The following is a 24,368-nucleotide window of genomic DNA, read 5'->3' on the forward strand; positions in this document are numbered from 1 at the left end:
CTTCCGTTCTCATTAAGGTTCAGGTCCTCTTAAATAAATTTACGTACAAAAGCGTAAGTTTGTTGACTATTGCATTGTTCTAAAAAACAAACTATCAACTCCATTACTTTTTCTGTCGTTTCATTTTCATTATACAAAATTCAATTACGGTTAATAATTTATTATCGATATCTGAACGATGCCAGAGATAGTTTATGAACTTCCAATCGGTAACCGTTAGTAATGCCTTCGATTCTTACGAGAACCAGAAGCACTCGAGTAGACGTTCTATACGCTTTCTGCAAAAAAACCCTTCGATTGATAATCATCAGAAGAGATGCAAAAAGGTGACCGTTTTTGTACGGTGTATTCTTCACCAATTTCGTTTATACGTCAAAAATTGACTATCGGACTCAGGGACACACTTGATATAAATAAACGCCGTCAAGTTCCAGCCTCGAAGCGCGTAGATATAATTGCAATTCAATTAACGATGGACGTACCTAATAACAATTTTCCACCGTATATTCCTAACACCTCGAACGGAATATAAGTAATGGTTCCTGCATATCATTACAACAACGTCCACGAAACGCACGACGTACGAAGAAGAAATTCGAAGAAACTGAAGTGCACTAATCGAGCTGTGATTGGGGACGCTTATGGACTAGTCGAGTCCTTCAGTAAACGTACCAGAGGGTTCAGCTTACCGTCATCCGAGTTCCTGTACTCCTCCAGTAGCTGTAAATCAGACGGTTGTTTTTATTTTATGCATAAAATTCGATGTTTTGCTACCTCTCACGCAGAAACGTCTGGACTTTCATTTGACAGACTAGATCGATCACACTCTTATGTTTATGATTTACTATAGAAAATGTCATTTTGCATAGAAATCCGCAGTCTATAAACTGAACGCATATGTTTTCGACAATTTATGACTTCAGAAACGAATGAAACGGGTGTCTGGTCACATACGATTTTTTCCACTGCGGTAGTCAACGTGTTAATGATATGAGAAATGTTTCAAATACACTTTAAATGGTTTAAAAAAAAACAGTGTTAAAGATATTAAAATTGAATCTCCGAAATCCAATTATATTTTATATGTATTTTGCAATACATAATTAATTTATGGAATGATCCACTTTTCTAATGAATGAATGTAGAATGATATCGTTAATTTTCTTAAAAAAAAAAAAAAGAATGGTATGTTAAAAAAAGAATGTATCACTGATTGTTATAGCACATATTTACCTGATAAGACATTTCACAAGACAGTATTGCCGTGGCCTCTGGATTTTCATGCGTGGCCGCCAAAAGGGTTGGGAAAATGTACGACGTTAATCCTGGTGCTCCGTAAAATGGAAACGGCAAAGTACACAGTTGCTGAAGAACACTTGGGCCGGCCCCAGCCGATTGTAACGTCAACTGGAATTAATTAAAACCTGCGTTTAACCATGTGATCAATAGGCCACAGTCGTTGGGTCGTCGATTTTAAGAAAACTTTTTCTGACGAAACAGCAAAAATGAGCCGACACGTATTTCAATGAACAACATTTATAAAGTCTATTTAATCTTACTTTGTCAAATAAAATTCGTATAATGTGCAATATAATATCAAGTGTCAGTAATATAACGGCATTTAAAAAAAATTACACTAATTATTACAAACGACATCCGTGAGGACTAAACCGTTCGTCCTAAGATTTGCTTTCCATTGCAAAGTACCCACATGACAAAACTAGAAGACACTGACGATGGTCGGACAACGAAGGCAGTTACTTACAAGTGGGTTGCACATCGTTAATTTTTTTTTAAATATCGTGGGAAACGGTGCACCTATAACACAGGTGTCAGAAACTGGCTAGTTGAGAGACACGCGAACACGTCCTAGGACACCTGCAATTCAACAAGTGCCCGGGAGCAGGCTTATGCACCTGTAGAAATACGTCTTGCAGGAAGTACCCACATTCTACACTTTTATTTCTTCACTTACTACTACAACTACCACCATCACCATTATGAAGTGATCAGAATAATGCAATTTGTGACTACTTAAATAATGAAACTATTCCTTGAGTATTTTCGTGTAGTTATGTGCATACTATTTTCAGTACTTAAACAGGTAAAACAGATTACAATTTTCCTGATGTCGAAGTGAAATTCTTGCACCATGGCCATTAATATCTACAAACTTGATAAACCTTCTGCATTAATATAGAGATACTTAATACTAAAACTGCAGAAGATAGACGTACATATAGATGTCTATTTTTATCGGATTGATAAATATGACTACTACATTAATGTATTTGAAAAATAATGGTGAACATATAAATAATTTCCGAGTTTTAAACAGCACGCTGTAAAAATAAATTATGTGGTACTTCATCGGAAACCATTTTCCTTAGTGTATCATTTTGGGCGTTATTTTAAGATCGTTTTTACGCCACATAAAACCGCCCGTTGGATTTACGGTGATCACAAATCCCTTGTATTTTTATCGTATTTAAAACGTTCCTGTGCTGATTAACCATTTCACTGACGTATACGAAAAATCGTAAAATTTTCACGCGATCAACGAATACACTATTATTTACGCAAAAATAATTTAAGAAAACTTCTACATATAATTTCTCAACCTGGAATACTAAATCTTTTTTAGTAGTGATGACACGAAAATAAGAGCAATAAAAATATTCATAACTATTTCTTTACTTATAGTTCACTGACCAGAGTTGGACATTGTTCGAATGAAATTTTTTCGAATAGAACATCGACTATATTTCTCGAACAATATTTTATTCGAATATAATCTTCGAAAATAATTATTTCTCCTCGAATAAAATTTATCCTACCCTGTCGCTGATGAACGTCGCACCGTGGATAACTTCAGGAGAAACGACACATTTTTCCACGTTCCTCGGTATCCTTGAGAAGAGAACTAAAAGTAAAAGAGAAGGCCCACGAGCAGAACAATTAGGCTGGACGGAAGACAGTGGCTGGTTGTATCAAGGGTCGTTCTATACCGTGTCTAATCTCGGCCCGCCATTCCTCCTTAATATCCTCCAGCATAGATTGAATGCCACGGTAATTTCCAAGGGCTCGATATCTCGAAAAATGGGACATGATAGTCGCAGAGAAAGAAAAGACACGTCGGTGTGGCGGTCCTATAGGCGCCAGACCGTCGGATATTTTCACGTGGCAGCCTGCCCTTCTCGGTGAACCGGGGAGAAACGCATCTGCCTTGCTATCTCCGCGTGAATATATGTATACTATATTACAGGTACTAATAATTAGTTATATTTCTCCGATGCTACTTTTGCAAACAAAATATCGATGCCTTCGTACAACAGATTAAGCGTCGAGTGGAACAGTACACGTGACCAATGTTTGCGCTCGCGAAAAACCTCATCTATATGCAAAGTCTGAAATCGATGACAGGGGTTCGGTGAATACAATTAAAGAACAACAACTTCTGTTTTAAAAACACAATGGTACGATAAAGTTTATAAAATTTTCTGTCCATCCGAAAACTCCCTCGCTTTACCCTGTATAATGTAATCATGAAAATAAGAATGTGATTTAATTATTCAGCTCAGAATAAATTGAGAATTCAGCACATCTTTATAAGCGTAACTTTTTTTTTGTAACAACGTGACTCTTTACAATATCGTCATTGCATTAACTGGGACAAGCTGGGCATTGTATGGCATATTTAAATAATGATTAATGTAATAGATCAAAGAATATATTATGTTTATAACAGCAATGTACGAGCAAACGGTACGATTTTCGACTTAAAAATAAAAGTATTAATTCAGAAACACCCTCAGGTGACTGAACTGTCGCTGAATCTCACTGTCGTTTAAATAATTAAAGGAATACGAAACTGTTCCAAACAGTCTTGAAAGTTACATACGCCTGTTTGTCGTCTGTCCGTAAAACTCGACGATAAAACGAGTGAAGTAACTGAAATAGGCGGGAATAAATTGCACCGACTGCAAGAATATTCGTGAGGAATTTGGTGAGAAACGATTAGTCGTTGCGCTGTCCTGAGTAACAGTCCAAGCAGCCTGAACATTTAATGAAACGCTGGAGTTTCAACCACACTTTCAGAATACTCTGTAGACAGTTTAGTGAAAATGTTTGAACGGTTACGGAGAAGCAACTAGTTTTGCTAAATTTTTTTACCACTGACAATGTTTAACGTACCTTTTTGCGATAACTTACTTAGCAACTAAATTTATTAACATTTTACATAGTATGCAACATAACTCGTACACGGTCTGTCCCAAAAGTTTCAAACTGAAATTAAACCAGCAGTTTTCCGTAAACTGATGATGCTGTTTATCATCAAATAATAGACACCTGGATCCAGAAAGACTCATATTCTTCAGACCTGTCATGGAACCAATTTCTTAAGAATATACTGGTCTTCTCATAAAACGCCAATACAAACAACTGTACCCTTCAGTTCCCGTAAGCTATAAGGGTGTATGAATTTTCTGAAGCGTCCAAAATACGTGCTCGTTTAAGGGTCTCCCTACTGCAACGAGTCAAAAATTAGACGAAATTCAGGAATTTTTTTAGAAAAAACTATGAGGTATATCGATGTTGAACTATTTTCTATGAATTCGTATACACTAATAGGATAAGCTTAATTTTTTTCATTTGAAAATGTTCATAAGAAAATATTTGTTTCTTTTATTTCACACATCCACAAGAGTCTATACTATGGCCACCATGGAAAGAAAATTTCCTTAAGACGCTCTCACAAACGAACCGTAACTTTTGAACAATACATTGTTTTTACTTCATAAAAATATAGCATACTTTACAAATATTATTTAGTAAATATATATATCATTCAAATTGATAAGTTCAATAGTTTTTCTTTAAAAAAAATTCCCAAAAGTTGCCTTATTATATAGTCGTCACATTAGCATAGCCCCTTAAGACCGTACCAAAGTTCCTGAAACGGGCCCGTCCATCAATCCATAAACGCGAACCGGTCGATCCACCCGGTACATACATACGAACGAAACGTGTCGTGTAGCACGCGGCGAAGAAGGAAGAAGAAACTGTTAGACACAACACACTCAGCGGACCTCCCATCAATATACGGGGCCGAATGCAGTTAAGATATATTTACTCGGTTCCATTCCATACGTCAGCCTGGGTGCACACGCACACAACGTTATAGGGGTGCATCAATCCAGGCGTTCCCGCTTCGGGATGTGTAACGCTGAGTGCACCGGCGACGTCGCACATTCGTCTTTCGTCGCCTTTTTTAAAGAGGCCCGCCGTTGCTGCCACTGGCCCCCGAAAGTGCATCCGATACAGCAACGGGGAAACTGGCGGAAAAACGCTTTTAACCTTTAACTGCCGCCGTTGATTCAACCGGTCGATTATGGGAGGTAGGCGGGCCTTGTTACACAATTTATGCGTGTTACCACAACGGTGTTTTTAACGGAGGGGGAAAACTAAGATCGGGAACTGATTTTTCGAAACATCTCGCACGACTCCACTGGATTATTCTGATGGATTTCGGAATTTATACGAAGTGCCTGGCTTCAGCCCGAGCGAAACGATTCATTCGTTGTTTAGGGATTGGTGAAATACGGAATCGCTTGAACATTGGTATCGGGTTTCTTTCTTGTGTGCCGTATTTAAGACATGGATTTGTGGAACGAAGACTGATTCGTGTGTATGCAAAATAACGTGGTTTGTTTCAACGTTGTCGGAAAGAAGTGTCACTTCGTTCGTTTCTATTTTTTTTTTCTTCATTTGATAGAGGGATTTGGTTTGTTGTTACCGTGGATTTTACGCTTTTCCGACGAAATATTGTTGACAGCTGCGACGATTGTGTTTCTACTAATAATAATTGCTTTTTTCTGTCGTTAATACTTTAATTGCCGAACTGATTTTTAGAGGTGGTAGAAAATTGAAATGGTAGAAAATTTTGAGAGAAATGTTTCTGAAGAAAACTTGAAATAATTTGAGGGGAAAAGTGCTAGAGATATAACTACCAAAGTAGTAACATTTTTTGATAATTGCGAAGAAAACTTACATCAATTAATACTCAAAAATAATTTGTACTTTCTTTTCATTGTAATCTTACCATTTAATTTTGTTAAACACGGTATTATTTTTTCGACACAATATCGCATTTAGCATGAAACTATGATGATTTTGATTTAAATATCAAACTAATGTTTTCTGCGCACTCGCACAAATCATATTCCCATTGCATTAATGTGGTACTTGCCCTCCAACGAAACCATCTAAAAGCTACGCTTACCTGATTTTCCGGGTTGTTAACTGCAAAATACCCGAGAACCTGGAACAGTTCTGACAGGATGTAAGTACCGCTAGTGTTCTGCGAGGCTCCAATTTCCGGCTTGTGCGATATTGGATCTCGTGATAATCGGGTTATCACATGACTAGCTATCAGTCGCCATTGCAAGCTGATGCCTTCAGCCCCTAAGAGATTCTGAAATCAGAAAATTTTCATCGTTATAGCGCCGGTCACGACGTCTGCTCTAGGTACGCGATTTACGTTGAAATCGGCTGCAGCCAAAGTGTCATAAATTCTTCAACACTACAACTACCAAGCTAGTTAAAATGACTGGTCAATACATTCCTACAACGACGATTAAAATGTTATAACAATACATTTTCTCAGATCTTTTGTAACTTTCATTACGACATGGCATTAAAGAAATTAGTCAATTTATAAATTAGTAAATTTTCAAAAGTTTGTCATATTTATCGATCGATCGAAAAAGATATTAATACTAGAACTACCAGCGTTCAATAAATACGAAATTAAATTCTATAATATATTGATATGTATAATATATAATACAATACAACGTAATATAGTATCATATAAAATGTATAATAAACTAAAAGTCAACATAATTTCGACAAAAGCACCCTTATGATTTCAGCGATGATAAGACAAGAAATTGGAAATTCGTCATTTTGACGAGTTTGGTGGTTCTAGTGTTAAGTAAAGAGAAATAAATATCCACTTAACATTTACAGAACTTTCCGCAGTCTAGCTACAACGTAATACAATAAAAGACGGATTTCTATAGGAACCAAGAAGCAGCTTCGTTGCAGTTAGGCCCTATTGTCAGTAAGTCAAAGAGAATGGATAATAAACGTTGGTTTTTCGGCAAACGATGGCCGCTGTGCTCGCTAGGATAATCGGAGAACCGTCCCTTGAGGCTCGGCAGGCTTTCCTGCGGGACACAGGATAGCCCTTATAGTTTTTATAGATGGGGGCGCGAGGTTTCGATTCAATTCGTGGTCTGATCATTGCAGACTTCACAGGAGGGCTTTTTGACAGGCAAGCCCCTAGGGCACGCGATGTCTCTATTGCACTTTCTACGGTGCTCGATCTAATGACAGGGACCATTGGTGGTTGCTCTCAGTACAACTGTTTTTTCATCCTCGGTAGTTTTAGTGTTAATACACAGGATGTAACAAAAACGTTGGAGGACCCGGAAATGGAAGACAAGTGAGGTGATTTGAAACAAGTTTTTCTTTAATACAACTGTTATGGGAGGCTTTGTTAACGAGATAATAATGAAAAACCACGCGCTGCGATTGGTAACCAATGTTACCGTGGTAACTCGACTGGCAGACTCTGATTGGTCGGGGTTTTTAGTTAATATCTCGTTAACAAAGCCTCGGATAACATTTTTGCTAAGGAAAAACTTGTTTCAAATCACCTCACGATTCTTCTATATCCAGGTCCTCTAACATTTTTGTTACACCCTGTAGATGAAACAATATAGATTCTTGACTTCTACAGAAATTAGTTAATGATGTCGCCAAATGGATTTCTTATAGTACAACTAATATTAAAAATGTTACAGACTCACCTGCAGCCTTTGAAGGTTCACTTCTGCGATCGATTTGAGTAGCCTCAGACATCGAACGACCAAAATTCTCGTCGACTGGGACATCGTGGTTTGATTTGGAGTCGGCGAGAGTCCTTTCTGGTTCTGCGGGATCAATGCAACCGCGGCGTAAAGACCACCGATCGCACCTGCAGCTTCGGTCGAGGACACAGTCGAAAGTAAATGCGACTCGACGCTCGTCTGTTCTACGTTGTTGTTATTTTCATGAGCGCCGCCTGTCTCTTGGTTCGGTGACTTCTTCAAGTGACAACACATGCGAAAGAGTAGGTCGTAGGAGGATATCAACAGTGTCGATTCGTGGTCTTGATCTACGAAGAAATCGGTCTCGATCAGGGCACGACTGTGACCGAGGACACGGTCCACTAAACCACCTGCCACTAAATATCTGTAACACGAAAAAAAACGTTGGAGTTAATGAAAGAAGAGAATAAAATTCATTCTTCGATTGTAGTTATTATTTATTTATTGACTACGCTCGAGTAGAATACGGATTTTACGCACGATTGTTTAGATTGTTAGTGTAGTAGAAGTTTTAACAATGTGGTGTTTAATTAATTTGGAATATAATGAAGTCCTTAAAATAGTAAAGATATCTTTGCTTGAGTATAGTTTTTATAAGCTAAATCACAAAACTGTATGCTCGTACAAATATCCACGGTCTAGTTGAGCGACCTGAATACTACACTGCTCGCAACAATTAAATTTTAGATTTAAAATACGACGTGTGTAAAATAGGCAGTATAAAAAAAAAATACATCGAACAATTAAAGGATTCCAATTTATTGTCTACCATAAAATGATGCACGTATGTATATGGAAATAAATAATCAAATACAAACACTACTATTGGGGATTACAGCAAAAGTAAAAGCAAACCGTTATCGTTTCTAGTCTGCTGTTAATGTTCACATGCAGCACTGTAGAGTATGTGACTTACATTACAATTTTTATAATAAAATAATAGTTCTTTTTGAATGAATCGACATTTGTCGAACAATCATTTAATCTCATTGACTGTTTAAAGCTCAGAACGACACCCCTAGATACTGCTGCTTTTTACTTTGTATTACTCGAATAAAATTCTGCCCAACTCTGCTACAAACCATCCCCAAAGGGCAACAACCTCACACCCCTACCCTCCAAACCTCCCATCAAAGGGCTCTAAAACAATGCCCATCGCCCAACTGTCACCTTCGGTCAGCACTCGACGGTACCCGTTCGAATTCCGTTGCAAACACGCGTCACTCCCAACCAACGTCAATTGCTTGTCAATTCTTTCTGTCCCCCGAAGGAACAAAGACTCGACTCGCGTCCTAGTCGGTGCACGACGGACAGATACACGCGCAGCGGGTATCTCGTCCGCGGTGGCAGAGAAGTGTGCATATGGGTACCGATAGATCCCTGGCGTCATAAATGGGCGAGGGGGGATGCAACGTGGTGTATATAAAAAAAAAAAACAATGTATTGCTTACAGAACAGCATGTGCGACGGCGTAACACGAGAGGATTATAACATCAGTGGGTAATTCACAGGGCGCGCGCGCGCGCGTACGGCCCAGTAGAAGAGGGAACAAGCGTCGGCGCATGCGATGCTCATTCTGTTCAGGGGGGGGATTGTGTTGTATATGTTTTTCTTCTCTGCTACGGCCACCCTTCCTTTTTCACTCCCCCCTTTTTGGCGACCGACGCGGCCCCCGGTTCCGAGGGGTGCGCGGCTGTCAGTGCGTATTATCGCCGCCCCTACCAGCCGAAACACTGACATGGCCGGGGCTACACTCGGCTGCCACCGATGAGTATTGGAATATGGAGTAGTTCGGTGGAGGGCCAACTGTCTCCTCTAATCATAACTAGCTGGAAGCTAATCCAACGCCACTGAACCCGACACGCACACTCCTGTGGACGGCGGGGCAGGGGAGGCTGGCTGCAGAGAACCTTTCGGGCGATCAACCCTTACCGGACATGATAATAGGACGGTCCAGGGTACCGTGACCCCCGGATTGATACGTCGCGAGACCGGGACAAGCTATTAATTACGAGCGATTGAAGGTACGTCTGTTTAAAACTGGGTGCTCAATGAGCCGGCTGTAAATGCGGATGGTGACTTTTCACGGGTGTGATGCGAGCTGTTTTAGTGGTAAGAATTCGAAATACTTGGGGTTTTAATGCTTCTGACTATTTCTATGGTGTAGTCAGGAACTTTTACCGAAACGTAAAATACCGGTGTTATACCGGTATTTTCGGTTGTACCTTCGCCCTATATAAGCCCTACCTTTATAGGTTAGGGGTTGTTATAGCAAGACCGTGGGCAAATCCGGGTAAATTTAATTTGGTCATATTATTTAATTTAACAGATAAAAGAACTGACTGCGAATAAAAAAAAAAAATTCGTACTAAATATCATTTGGGACGACCTCTGAGTCCAGTAGTCATAATATCCGAGCTTAACGAAAACACGAGGCTGCAAGGAATACTGATTCGCCGCGTCGTTGCATAATTCATCGATACGTATAAAGGCAAAGACGCTTAAGCTCTGTCACGTCGATGATGGAGGCGACGTGTACAATGGTCGGACACGAACAGGCGATAATACCGATACTATTCCGAGGGATTGAGTAAATACGCTAATAAAATGCAACGGGATGCGCGGCTGGATTAGAATTGCTTCGAGTCGTAGGTACACTTCTCCGCCTATAATAACATGAGTGATAGCCGAATAGGGGGGAACGCGGCCGTGTCCTTCATGGATGTAATAATTCTGATCGGTGGAGTTGATCCGCCTACGATTCGATGTGCCCAGAATCCGTACAGTCAATAGAATCAACGTGTAAGTGGATCCCTTAATCCAGACACTCTGGCGAATTTTACAATGAAGCCCTAATGACTGAACAATAAAATGTTATACGATGTGGCCACAAAAGGAAATAATTTTACATGTGCGTTTTTAATTCGATTATTTTTAAGAAGATCAAAATGACTTGTTCATAAAACCCTGTAAAAATTATTATAATATTACAAAATTAAAAGAATCCTAACAGTATTATTTTAATAACTACTTTAAGATAAAAAATCCACAAAACTTAATCGATGACCTAACAAACTGTAAATTTTCAGTAAGTACCAGTTCTGTGGGACACCCTGTATATCCCATTTTCAAAACTATGTTTAACCTACTTCTTTCTCCATATTCGAGTGTACTTACGCTGTACTATTATATTATCGAGTTCAATCTCGAAAGGGTCCAATTACTACTATTTTTATCCGACAAGAAACCCATTTAAAAAAAATACCCACAATCAACAGTGCCGAAATTTCCGTATAAAAACGAGACCTCGGAGTGTCAGAACTGACCCGACACATCCCCCTAGCAAGCAGGTCGTCTCACTTGGCCGAGGGTCGACAAATTAAAATTAATTAGCACAGTCAGTTTCATCGGTCGAAGCATGCAGATCGTGCACAGCAAATGAAACTCGCCATGTGCAGGATGCGATTGTGTGCATCGTTGGTCGATGGCTACGCAGCAATTCGCAAGAAGCGGCGGAAGATCCGATCTTCATGCACGTCTGGATAGCGGATGGGGCTACGGCCCATGCATCATCGCTCCCCCTATCGGGGTAAGATTCCGATCTATCATTGAATGTTTGCGGGGGGTTCGAGCAAATACATTGAATTTATTTATTATTCTCCCTTGACCGCCTTATGGAGGCCGCAGCAGCACGAGCAATCACTACCCCAACGGCGCCATTAGCTAACCATATGATTATTTCATAGCGAGGCGGACAGGGGTGCATATCTTTAGGCTGGCTGGTTGCGCCGTATTGCAGTTGCTTCGCGCGATTTCGCGGTGCAACGCCGCGCGCGATCCAGGAGGGTAATCGGGGCAAATTAATTTACATATTCATGGAGAAATGTACTACTCGATACAATTTCCACCAATAACTGTTACGACCGGCCGGGTATACGTATTAAACGGATAAGTTTTCGGTGCGGATGAAGGGGATAATGCGATGTAGTTATGGGTTCGGGGTGACCGGTTCGTGTGTACTTGTGCACAGGGTGTGGTGGAAATGGCGGTGGTAACCGCAAATAAGCTGATTCCTTGTGGAAAAGTAAATTGTGACTGGAAATGGAAATTCTTCTGTACTTACAAGATTCTTCGGAAAGTTTGTAGCGGTTTTATGGCCTGAGTTAAATAGTTATTATTCGTATGTGTCACTTTTTTTAACTTTTTGTTTTCTGTTTGTTGTACATCGACGAAAAAGGTGTTTTCAAACGAAGAGGACATAGTTTTGTGAAATTATTTTGTGTACTTATCTGCTATCAATTAGAGTTGGCAATAAAGTATGAAAAATCTATTCCTAACTCCTGACGAAAAAAGAATGTTAATACTACATACATACATGTTTGCATTTTACAAAATTTTTAAAGTTTATGTTAGTATTATGTTTATATTTATCCTTATATTTATGTTTGTGTCTCTCTACAGGCTAAATGAAAATATCATTTAAAAGCATCTTTCCTTTTAGTTGATTCTATTCAATTTAGATACGGTGTTACAAACTAACAAATTATTGCAAACTGATTCATGATGTATAGAAATATCTCACACTAAGATTATAACACATTTATTTTCTTTACAATTTTTTTTTAGAATTTTTCAACATTGTTCCAATGACTGATTTTTTTCACCACCATGGACCCTTTCGTATAAGATCCTATTCTAGCAGTGGAAGGAACGTCTGGCACAAGTGCCATCCATCGCGTTCACAATGAACGATGTTTGCGCAACGAAATGGCGAAAGTGTGAAAACGACAGTGGAGTATCATCGAATTCGGAGAAAGGAACAGGCATGCCGAAGAATGGCCACTTAATTCCAACACTGCAATTGTTCGCAAAAGTAAATAATCATGTCTTAACACAGTGTTGTGATACTTGATTGTTTTGAGCAAAATAGAAATCGAAAAACACATTCAACTTCTTGAAGCAATTTCAGTAATTAATCCTTTTTTCCGCAGGATGAGGATATTTAACATAGATACTTGATTTGAGTGGCATCAGGGAAGAATTATTTTTAAAAATTGTCTGTTAAAGTGCCATGATTCATTTGGATGAATATTCCTACATCATATGAACACACTAATTAAACATACCTATACATTTTCTAGATTTACTATAGACTTCTACTTTTTCTATACTTTATATTTTCTATACATTTTCTCTGCAATCTGCAAAATTTAGAAGAATTGGTTACATAAGTGTGGGGTGACTTATGGACGGGAGTGTGTGTCACCGACTATTTCTCATATAAATTTGAAACGATCAACAAAACTTCAAATCACTACCTGAATGGACGGAACTACAAAACTGCTTGATAAACAAGTAAAATTAATCGTAATATTTTTTACGCGTTGTTCCACGAACGTATATGTAAAATGTACAATTCCGTATTTTCTATGTATTACATATCGGTGCTAGGGGGTGAAACGTGAAGAGCGGATAGGGGATGCTGAAATTCGGTAGCTGGAGACACTTGTCAACGGCAGGCAGGGGGCCGGTTTCAGGGGTAGATCTAGACGACGACTCTGTAAATATTGTAACAAGTGTGCCACCGTGGTCTCGCGTGGCATTGCTCACGTGCTTGTTTAATCGATGAGAAGGCGAAGAAATAAAGTTATATTCCATATTTTTATTTTACTAGAAATAGCACATTATCGTGATCGTCTATACACAGACTCATTCTGAAGAATCAATTATGATCTCAGTATTTTGTTCAAAGTTAAATGAAAAATTAATTAGAAAAAAAATTGCACAAAAATAGCTTCCATTCTTAAGCTCCAATGTGGGCTAGCCTCTTACAGTAAAATCGAAAAAGTTTATAAATTCGTCATACTGTTAAAGAAACGTGATTGGGTCGAAATGGACCTGAAAACCGTAACAGAGATAACGCGAAGAAAGGGTGCAATAATAAACTAGAGCATTTCTTCTCTCGTATTTCGTAAAACATATCTAGTACTCGACGTATTCCAAATACTGCACGGAAAGGAATACAAAATGAATAAAAACGCGTCGAGTCTCGCGAGGGCGTTTAATAAAAATCGCATTCGGCTACGCGTCGCCGAACAATAGAGTACTCGAAATCCAATGAACGAAGCCGGCACACGAAATAAAGTCTGAAACAAGGTCAAATGGCGGAGACGTTCGTCGAATTGGTAATGTATTATAATCCCCATACTCTGACAACCAGCAACTCAGGATATTGCTACTCCGAGTTCGTTGACGCGTAATGCATTCACGCCGGGATTTCGGTAGCTCGAGGGATGAGGTGAATCCCAGTACTCTATACACACAATCGACTCCTACCCCCAGGTCGGAGCCAGAAGGACAGCAATGCACACGGTGGCCCGACAGTTCACCACTGACGTTTCTAATTCTACTTATGGTATACCAATTCTACTTAACACTAGAACTACCAAGCAAGTCAAAATGACTTGTCAATAGACTCTTACAACGACGATTAAAATGTTATGACTAGACTATGAATTTTTATGTAAATATAGACTTTTATTGTCTATTTTACAAAAACTGGTATCAAACAGAAATTCCATTACGTTATTAAGGATACTATTAGGTTGCAAATGAAATACCTCATCAAAGTTCATTAACTATTTTTGTATATTAAGATTTAAATAATCATATTCGCTATAAATGCATAAAATCCGCAGTCTAGTTATGACAATACATTTTCTCAGATCTTTTGCACCTTTTATTACGATATGAAAGTGAAGAAATCAGTCAATTTCTGAATTTCTAAAATGTTCTGTCGTTTGTTTAGTTAGACAAACATAAAACTTTGCATTATGACAAGTAAATATTACTAAAATAAATCGTCACTTTTTACAACGCTAACATGGATCCCTTTTTCTTGTATTTATCATACGTACACGTTGACGTTCGAAATTCTGCAAAACATTCCTGAAATTTCACATAAATGGTAACAACGTATCATCAGCTTTAATGGAGTTTGTTAAACAAGAAAATATGTAAAAACTCATCCGCGAGTATACCGTCCAAAAAAAAAAAAACACAGAATTCGTCTCCGCTCTCGAAAATAAAGTAGCCTTTTAACCGAACATTATCCGACCCGTGCAAAAACGTCAACCTGCATTAATTTTAAATAACAGAACTGATACTCTCGGCTACGAAACCAGAACACTGAAAATATCTTGTGAATGAACTCGCCGTCCGATTGTCCTTTTTTTTTTGTTCACGTCTCGTTTAGAACCGCCTCTGTCAACAAGAAGTATTACAGGAGAATAATAGACAGCAGTAAAATTTGGCACTTAGCTGAATGGGAACGGGAACAGCCGCCGTTGCCTATTTCTACTCACGACCCTATCCAGCCTGATCAAATACCGCTCCAATCCCGCCGCTTCCCATTACTGTTGTCACTACTGTCGTTGACTATTATCACAGGATCCCTACGACTCGTTCGAGATTTTCTCTTGTCAATTATTTAACTATTTCGCTGCATAATTATTCGATTACTTTGGAATCAGCATGATTTACGTGCGTGTGCAGGATGTTCACGCCATTATTCATGATCATTTTTCTGGTAAATTATAAGTGTACTCATAGAACAGAGGATGAGAATGTTTGGAGAAATTTCTGAATGTACTGACTGCCGTAATTTTTTTACCGTTGCGCTAATACCATGATAAAATCCGTTTAATATTCTTTTTATTGTAAATATAACTTATTACATAACAATTGTAAATGCTATTGGTACATAAAATCCGCACTCTAGTAATAGATAAAAAAAAAAGTATAATTGGTTTATAACTCTCTAAGAAAGATGTAAAAAAAAATTCACTTTTGCTTCACAGAGTTACATTTTTCGGAATTACAAAGTCAATGATACGTATCCAATTAAAGTGGTATATTTTCGTTATCGAAAACTGGAAAAGGGGAAAATTACTCTGGAGACTTACGACTCTCTTATCTGCGGGTCTACAGCGTTGAAATATGAGAAACGATCCCAAGACAGTTGGCAATTGACGAAAGTGAATCACAAACACCGGGCCGCGCTAGGCCAGCTGATGGTTTAAGTACATCTGCTGCCTAATTTCTGACCAAACCGTTCGAACTTTTGTCTATTATAGAATCATCCGATCCTAACATTCTGCGATTACGTTATTCCAGTGAATAATTCACCGATACCATTCGATGTCACTGATCCCTTCTAACTAAAATTAAAAAAAGAATATTCTGAAAATACTGAATGTAAAAAATGTTCCTACTGATAGCGAAGGGAATAGAATGAAATGGTCGGTTTCATTTAAATAAAATATTAATATAAAATCGATATTGTTATTTAGAAAAAAATGACAAGTATACTTATAAGAACGTCGAATATGGTGAAATGGTATCTTCGAGTCTAACCAACGTCGCACAGACCTTAGGATATTTCAATTCCATCAAGAGTCCCGACACTGACCGTAAAAAATGATCGATTTGGCGTGGACTGACTCTATATACCAATTTCAATGAGATTTTCCATGGGAGTTTCTGCACATCTCTTCCGGTGGGTTGGCAAACGAACGACAAAGCTTTTAACTCCGGAGCATATTTTGCTGAAACCGAAAATATACGGGACCGCGAACAGAGCCAAAAGCAAGTGTGGATGACATTGTTTTCAAAATGCTTCCCGTAGTAGCAGAATATTAAAGCTTCCAAATGGCAGTCAACGCAAATGCAAACGCAACTACTAATTTCGGAAGAAAAATAAGACAAAGTGTTCTTATATAAATATCTTTTAAACAAATCACAGTATGGCGGACATAGGTCAACTAGGTGTAAGGTAATGAAACATACGGGGAAAAAGTTTTCGGTATTTTTCCACCATTAAACTGATCTGACGCCTTCAATTAAACAGCAATAAATATTCTCTTCACTCGTTATCCATAAAAAATCGCCTGTCCAAAGAGACCAGAACGACAAAGTCAAAGCAGAGTCCAAGTTTCGCGTTTTATAATCGCGAAACTGTACGTTCTTCAAATACGATTCTGTCCAGCGTTGGAATATGTTGCAACACGCGGGTAAAACAGAGCGAAGAAGAAAAAAAAACGCAGAATCAGAGAATGAATCGAGTCGAGTCGACTCTAGGAGGGTCGAAGGAGAGCTGGAGGGAACCGTGCGCCGAATGAGGGTGAATTTGGACGACGAAAGAGAGGGAGAGGAAGCAAAGGAGAGAGAGTCCATTAGCAGATTACGTACCCAACCCGCCTCGCTCATTCACCCCCCGCGATATTTTTTCTTCCTTCCCCTTTCTCCTTCGACCGCTAACGATTTCTCTCTCTCCCTCTCCCTTTCTCTTTCTATTCCGTCTCACTTTTAGATTTTGCCCCGCCTAAACTTCTAAGCTTTTCTCAGTGGCAGGTGTGCAGCGTTGTCGTTTGGACCTTATCCAAAAAGATTATTCGATTTTACGTGGCCGGGAGGAAGATTTTTCACTGGACAGAAAAATTTTCCTGCGCTACTGTTTCGAATTCTATCGAACATGTTTTTGGTCAATTCTGCTTTTTTTTGCGTTTCTAATATTGGCTTTAGGACAGTTCCAAATGGCAGTTCTAAATAATAGAACTTGCAAACTAAACTCAAATTTTGGTTATTGGTGTTAGGTTTAAGATAAAAGTGTATAGAACAATAATTGAAGCCTGTTCTTTTCTGAAAAATATGCTTTCTGTCCCATGTTACTGTAATCAGTAGACACTGAGATATTCTAATTTCTGAAAACCCCCGAAATTACAACAAATGACGATCCACACGACACAAATACAGTTCTTACGTGCAAACGAAAAATCATTGCAAAAAAAATTATATTTTTAAGAATGGTCGAGTAATGACATTTGGAATGACCCTTAAGAGTATTTTCTGAGAAAACTGTACGATCATGGCGGGTATAATTCTAATCGGGAATTGTTACGTCGAAAGTACTGTACGAGTAAATTCTTATTAATTCAATAATCATCAAAGAGGACCAGGAGGAATCAACGCTTTGAAACTGCCCACGGGAAAATGGCTTACAGGAGGGCCTTTGCCGCGGCAAGCACGGGAAAAAACGGAGGATGCTCTTTTGAACGACCAAACGAAGTTATCAGATCAAACAGCGGCGCCGTTATATTAATAAAATAGATTTGCACCGCCCTTCGACGAAGGAGGAACCGTTGTCGTCTCCGCTGTAATTTTGTTTCGCAGGGCTCCCCGGCTTAATCGTGTCGCACTGAAACGCAACTTTTTCATTTTCGCGATAAAGTGGACACAGTCACTAATAGTTCGTAACATTATTTCGATCCTAAGTACTCATCATGAAAGGTAACTGTAACTTTGTTATGTCACATCTTGAATTTGTATTCTTGTGTAATTAATAGACTGCGGATTTTTCTACAAAATGACATTTTATAAAATAATTCATATATGTAGGTAAAAGCAAATTAAATAATTTCTTTCTTCTCGTAAGTATTTTATTAGAGTCAGAAAAGAATAGAAAACTTATTGCATTTAGTAAAAGTTTTGTCTTTCATTGTATTTCACAAAGCCCCATAGGCCATAAATGCATCAAATTCGCAATCTGGTCGGAATTACATTTCAGCCCAGTAACAATGTTACAAATTCATGAAATAGAAACAAATGTCACCATTCAACAAGCTTGTTTACGTACTCAGAAAACCTCGTACTTTAATTAACTAAAGATTGTAATAACGGAGATTCTGATATCTGAACAGAACAAGTTTTCAAATGTCACGACAGTTTGCCGGAATAACGAACCTTTCATTCGTGTGTTAGCCTTTAATAGTAACAATTGTCACGTGAACAACCGAATATAATAATGTTACGAGCGAAATGGTACGACAACGCAAATAGCGATATTTACTCCAAACATTGTATTTATATTTAATTTAAAGCATCCAGGGAGCACATTTACAGACGCAAATGCCGATAAGCTGATCGGGAAGCTCGGTTAATTCTATTTCAAAGAGAAACGAAAACCGAAAACGTTTCGTGCTCCTGTCGCGGCCGTTCCAATTAACCAGAGTAAACTGTGATTTACACCGAAGGGAGAAATCGACTAGTATAACGAGGGTAACGATTTTACAAATTGACACAGTTTCATTTCCTCCATTAAAACGTTGCGATACTTCTAAATTCTCCAACATTAAACTCCTAACGCGACGAAAAATGAATAATGAAAGTGATACCTTTGTAAAATCTTTTTCTTATTTTCTTTGGAAATTCTGTTCACTTTAGAAGTATATACGCTGTTCCTGAAAATATTCCTGAACTAAAGTTAATTAAGGTAGAGAATTAATCTCAGTTAGACTTCGCCATATACCCCGTGTGTATTAAAACATGAACATTTAAACCAAATTTATAGATGATCTTCATAAAGATGCATCTCAATTTCTGCTGAAAAATTTATTTATTCATGACAAGAGTCATCATTAAATTCATTATAATAATTATGTAATGAATATAATACTTGTGCTTCAATGAGAAACCTGTTTTTCTAACAAGTTTTATAACTTTGCTATACAACATGTTATGTTATATAGTGTAGACGCAACCTAATAGAAACAATAGCTTGGCACATTCTTCATTCCATATACAAGGGGAATCTGAAGAGTAATACATACTACGAAACGGGCCGCACGCGTCTCATAAGTAAATTACCAATTGCCAGGTTGATCCTACTTCGATTAACACAGTATCAACATCTCGGAAAGGGAAAGGAAATGAGCCCAGAGGAACGTTCGTTCGATCAACTCATCGGGATTAATAATAAGAGTGTTTGAAGACTGATTTTTCTAGAAGCGCTCTAGCAATTACCTCGTCGATTGCCACTTAAGCCTCGATTATCGTCGTCTCCGAGAGTTCCCAATTGTATTAAGATGAAAACTAAGCCCTTCCCTCTTTTCCTTTACTCTCCCACTTTTGTACAATGTATTTTAATCAATTGTACAAAATAATCGTGTAATGACTGGTATTGCATTTGACACGATTTTAGACATGTTCAAATGATGAACGAAAGTGTTTGTTGGTCTTTCATAGGACCTTATTTTGTTATCGTAAGAATTATCATCTTGTACTTTTTTAATGAACTTGAACATTATTTTGTTAGCATAAAAGTTTACATAATCTACCACAGTTTAAATCAATCTACAAATTATTTTGTTATACCTACCACTTTTCATTTGAAGAAAAATCGCGACAACCGATTAATTTTCATGTTCTCTTGCTTTCTCCTTCACTTCGATTTAAATGCACACCGATACCATTCCCAGAAAACAAAGTTACGTGGAACATTCGGTGAAATATTTCAACAGAAAGCGTACTCCTTTTGCACAATAACATATCATTTAAAATTCGTAGTAGCTTTGAGTGCATCGCGGCGCGGGTGTGTCAGTAAAAATGTAGGAACAAAAATGGAAACAACGGCACGTGTTACAGAAAGCTTTCCGCTTTGTGGCGCCAGTTTACGACAATAGGGCCATTTACTGTTCTTGCTGGAGCGTAAGAAAATAATACTGAACATACACAGACCCGCACATTTCTTTAATCATAAATGGTCCAGGTAGAAGATAAGCATTGATACTTAAATACGCAAACTTTTTGGTATTATTTGTTGGTTAATTATCTATTAGCGAAAAAGTAATGTCGGTTTTCAGTGGTGTAATTACCATGACAAAATCTCGATCACGATACACAAGGAGACCACACGTCCGCGCACAGATTTTTTTTAGGGTGGAGCAACGGTGAATGCACTTAACGATTCTCAAATACGTATTACGAAGTACGAAATGATCGATCGCCCTTAGACATCTGCGCACTTTAAAGGTACGAGCGAAAAGCAATCCCGGGCGCTGAGTAAAAATCGTGACTAGGCCATTCTCGCATCGGCAGGAAATTAATCATAATAATTCGACTACCGGCGGCCGGCCGGCAATCATTCTGATCGCGCCTTCTCGGTCGTTCATTATTCAGACATTGGACGTTACAGTCAGTAAACTTGAAATTTGCAGATTCACGAGGCGATGAAATATGACCACCGGTCCCGTTCGGTACTAATTGTAGATAAACAAACTCACGGACAACTGAATGGTTCAATTCCTGTCGACTGTATTGCTTAATCTTTCTTCAAATATAATGATTTCAAAACATACAGATGCAACAGTAAACGAACCATTGATCAATACGTTCGCCGTGATGCCATTCTGTGTAACAAAATAAAATAAAAATCTCCTGAAATTCTAACATATTTTTATCTATGGATACTAGGTTCAGACAATCATAGTCTAGTAATCAGAATCAAACCTACAACTGTTGTATGGTTTGAGTGTTCGAATTACGACATTACACGGACGAAAATTTCTGCAGATTAAAATAGAATCTACGCACGTTTTTCATTGAAATATAAGCGTTACATTCACTGCATAATTATTATACTAAATTTGAAAACGACGCTTCGAAGATGTTTTTAAAAAGTATTTTTTAGCAAAAACTGAGATGCATCTTTATGCAAATTATTTCTAAATATCCACATTTTAATACACATGGAGGAAATGGCTGAATTTAACTGAAATTATTTCTCTACCTTACTTAACCATAGCTTTTAACACAATCGATGTTATTGCTATGCTAGATAGTACCTTGAAATGAGTAGAGTACACTGTATAATTTTGGAACAAAGGAAGGAGCCATGTTAATAATTTTCATTCATGAAAAAAAACGTCAAATATACCTAGGGGTAAAATCGTTCGATTCGTGCAACAGATGCAATTAATTGTTCCCTAATATTAATAACGATTTTAGTCGGAAAAACGACCATAATATTTACCTACACTTAATACTTTCCGAATTCAGATATTAACAGATGAGCAAAATATTTTGTCGTTTGAAATTCTAACGACTAAAAATTTCAAGGAGACAAGATTCGCCCCTAAAAAAATGATCGAGATTTTCATTGGAGATGGAAAAAGAAAAGTTGAAATTACGCAAGATAAAAGCCAGAAAATAATTTGGCGCAAGTAGGAAAGGATTAACGGACATGTTGGGGGGTCTCGGAGGAGGAAGTTGATCCAGGTGCGACGCGTCTTCCCAGCGAAGGTCGGATATCTCGGTGGATGCAAAGAAAACAGCTTGCAACTTGTCACTTTCCCGTGACTCGCGTATTAAGTTCAACTCGCGTGACAGAGTCGTCATGTTTTCCTACAGGGGTGGTCCATGCGCGTCAAAGTGTTAAAAGTTTTTTTTCTCGTTGTCGGCCATCAAAGGAATCGCGTCCGGTGTTGTTCGAGCAACAGAAAGAATTGGCGGCGAAAATTTTCACGGTGAAGTGTCAATAGACAAATATTTACTTATGTACGAATATTTGTTTCTTCCATTTGTATAAACAATTAAGAGAAAAACAATTGAAAAAATCATTAAGAAAACAAAAATACACCTAAAAAACTGAATTTTTATCCGTTTTCATAAACAAACGAACTGTTTAGCAGTCACCTAATAATAAATAAATAAATAAATGGTACTAGTACACCATTTCTACTCTATATACTTCGCCTAATTCCTAATTCGGGGAGAAACATTTATGACATCTGTCCCCTTATACGCGCCACTACTTTAAACAGCTCTCTCGTTCGTGAAAAGGAATTGCATCTGCGCATAAAGTGTGACTGATACTAAAGGAAGAAATTGACTTTTGTAAGGTCCCATAACTCGAAAACATCAGGATCCATCATGCACTTTAGATACTCACCCGGAAATATCTTGGACTCGCGTCTGCAACGACGATTTTTCAAAGGGTTCCTCCGGGATCAGACTGCACAGCAATTGCATCAGGCTATTAGCTACGATTCCGCTTCCGTTCGAGTTACCAGACGCTTCCTGTACCTGAACTTGGTCATCCAGCTTCGACAGAGTCTGTTGACACAAAAAATTGATTATTCTTCAATGATGTTTCGTCAATTGGCAAGCGAAAGAATGAACCATGTATATTCTAATATATAATAAGTAGACTGCGGATATTTAAAAGCCACGTCGTCGAACCGATTCCTCCAAAAATTGTACTGTCGACTCCAACAAACGGTTGGGTGGTCGTCTGTTTTCAAGACTAAAGATTGCTCGGATGCTGGCTAAGACGAATTCCTGGCACGTTGAGTCATTGATATCAGGTCTCCTGGACTGGGCGATCAACGTCGCACACATACAGGAGACATTCAAAATGCTAAATTAGAGGTAACGAGTCGAAAGGTCCCGATAAGAATCCTGGGGTATATGGCCCCTAAGCGTCTCCGATTCGATAGGTCCTTCGAGGAACACTTAACTGCTCACGTTTCTCCGTATTCGTTTAAGTTTTAGGACAAAAATGGCTCCACGAACCCGTTACCTCGGCCACGAAATTTGTTACCAGTTTAGCGTGATTCAGCTCTTAACGCGAAGCTTCTGCTGCTCGATCGATTCTGATAGCTTATTTATTCTTGCAGTCGTCGAGTTGATTTTAAGTTGAAAAATAAAAAATTTCGATGGACTATGTCACTCGAGTTCCTCATTTTCATAAATAATAGCAATAAATTAAGTGCCGTGACGGTCACAGATGACAAAGTTACTTTTGCGATAAACTTTCCTAATAAATGTCCAATATTAATTCAATTCCATAATTATCCAATACAGATTCACCACTGAAAAATATGACGAATAATATTTTTACATATTCATTATTGTGTAATCACACTAATACTAGGACGTGTAACTGAAAGTATAACGATAAGATAAAAATTAACAAGATTTTCCACAGTGAAAGCCGTACATGTAAAATCGAATTTTCTGTTTTCAGATAAGATATAGATTCTTACTTTTTCAGAAATAAATCAAATATAACAACTTTTTGAAGCAAGTAATTCGGGAAACCAAATCTGCTTTGCCTGCGTTCGACCCTTTCGATTCCGAATCGCCTAAATTAACAGGGACATTTTCCCTTTTTTACGATCGATCAAGTCAGTCCCGAATCATCGAATTTCACTATGCCTCCGAAAGAACCGTACGTATGCATCGGTGAAAAAAAAAAATGAATAAAAGGGGCAAAATCACGAGGGGGACCAGTGATCTTGAACGATTTACGGGAAACTGTAAATTTGTTTCGCCAACGGACGAGATTGAAAAGCATTCGCGGACCCTACAGGACAATCGATTCCTTTGTGCAATGGTCCAAACTGTAATTTCTCCTGGACTATCTAATAGAGGAGCAAGTCGTATTTTCATGAGACATTCTCTGTTGGACTCGTGCACATAGCTCACCAGACGTTTCGTGTCAGTGGTCCGAATTGAATGAAATTAAGCTTTCAACATTAAAACAACCAGCACTATTAAGGTTGTATAATACAGGAACATAAATAATATACAATA

At 38.2% G+C, this 24,368-nt stretch overlaps 1 protein-coding gene across 1 annotated transcript in view; it reads right to left on the bottom strand.

Annotated features, from left to right (window-relative positions):
• Positions 1-446: 446 nt before the first annotated feature.
• Positions 447-24,368, bottom strand: part of LOC107190213 (S phase cyclin A-associated protein in the endoplasmic reticulum) — a 32,840-nt gene continuing 8,918 nt past the window's right edge. The window contains exons 11-15 of the mRNA XM_015578983.1: positions 22,723-22,886; positions 7,878-8,301; positions 6,284-6,475; positions 1,234-1,407; positions 447-720 (exon numbers count right to left, since the gene is read on the bottom strand). Coding sequence (XP_015434469.1) covers positions 640-720; positions 1,234-1,407; positions 6,284-6,475; positions 7,878-8,301; positions 22,723-22,886 — 1,035 coding nt within the window. The 3' untranslated portion in view covers positions 447-639. The remainder of the gene's footprint in view (positions 721-1,233; positions 1,408-6,283; positions 6,476-7,877; positions 8,302-22,722; positions 22,887-24,368) is intronic.

This window comes from Dufourea novaeangliae, unplaced genomic scaffold (genome assembly GCF_001272555.1).
Source record: "Dufourea novaeangliae isolate 0120121106 unplaced genomic scaffold, ASM127255v1 scaffold168, whole genome shotgun sequence".
Classification (NCBI taxonomy): Eukaryota; Metazoa; Arthropoda; class Insecta; order Hymenoptera; family Halictidae; genus Dufourea; species Dufourea novaeangliae.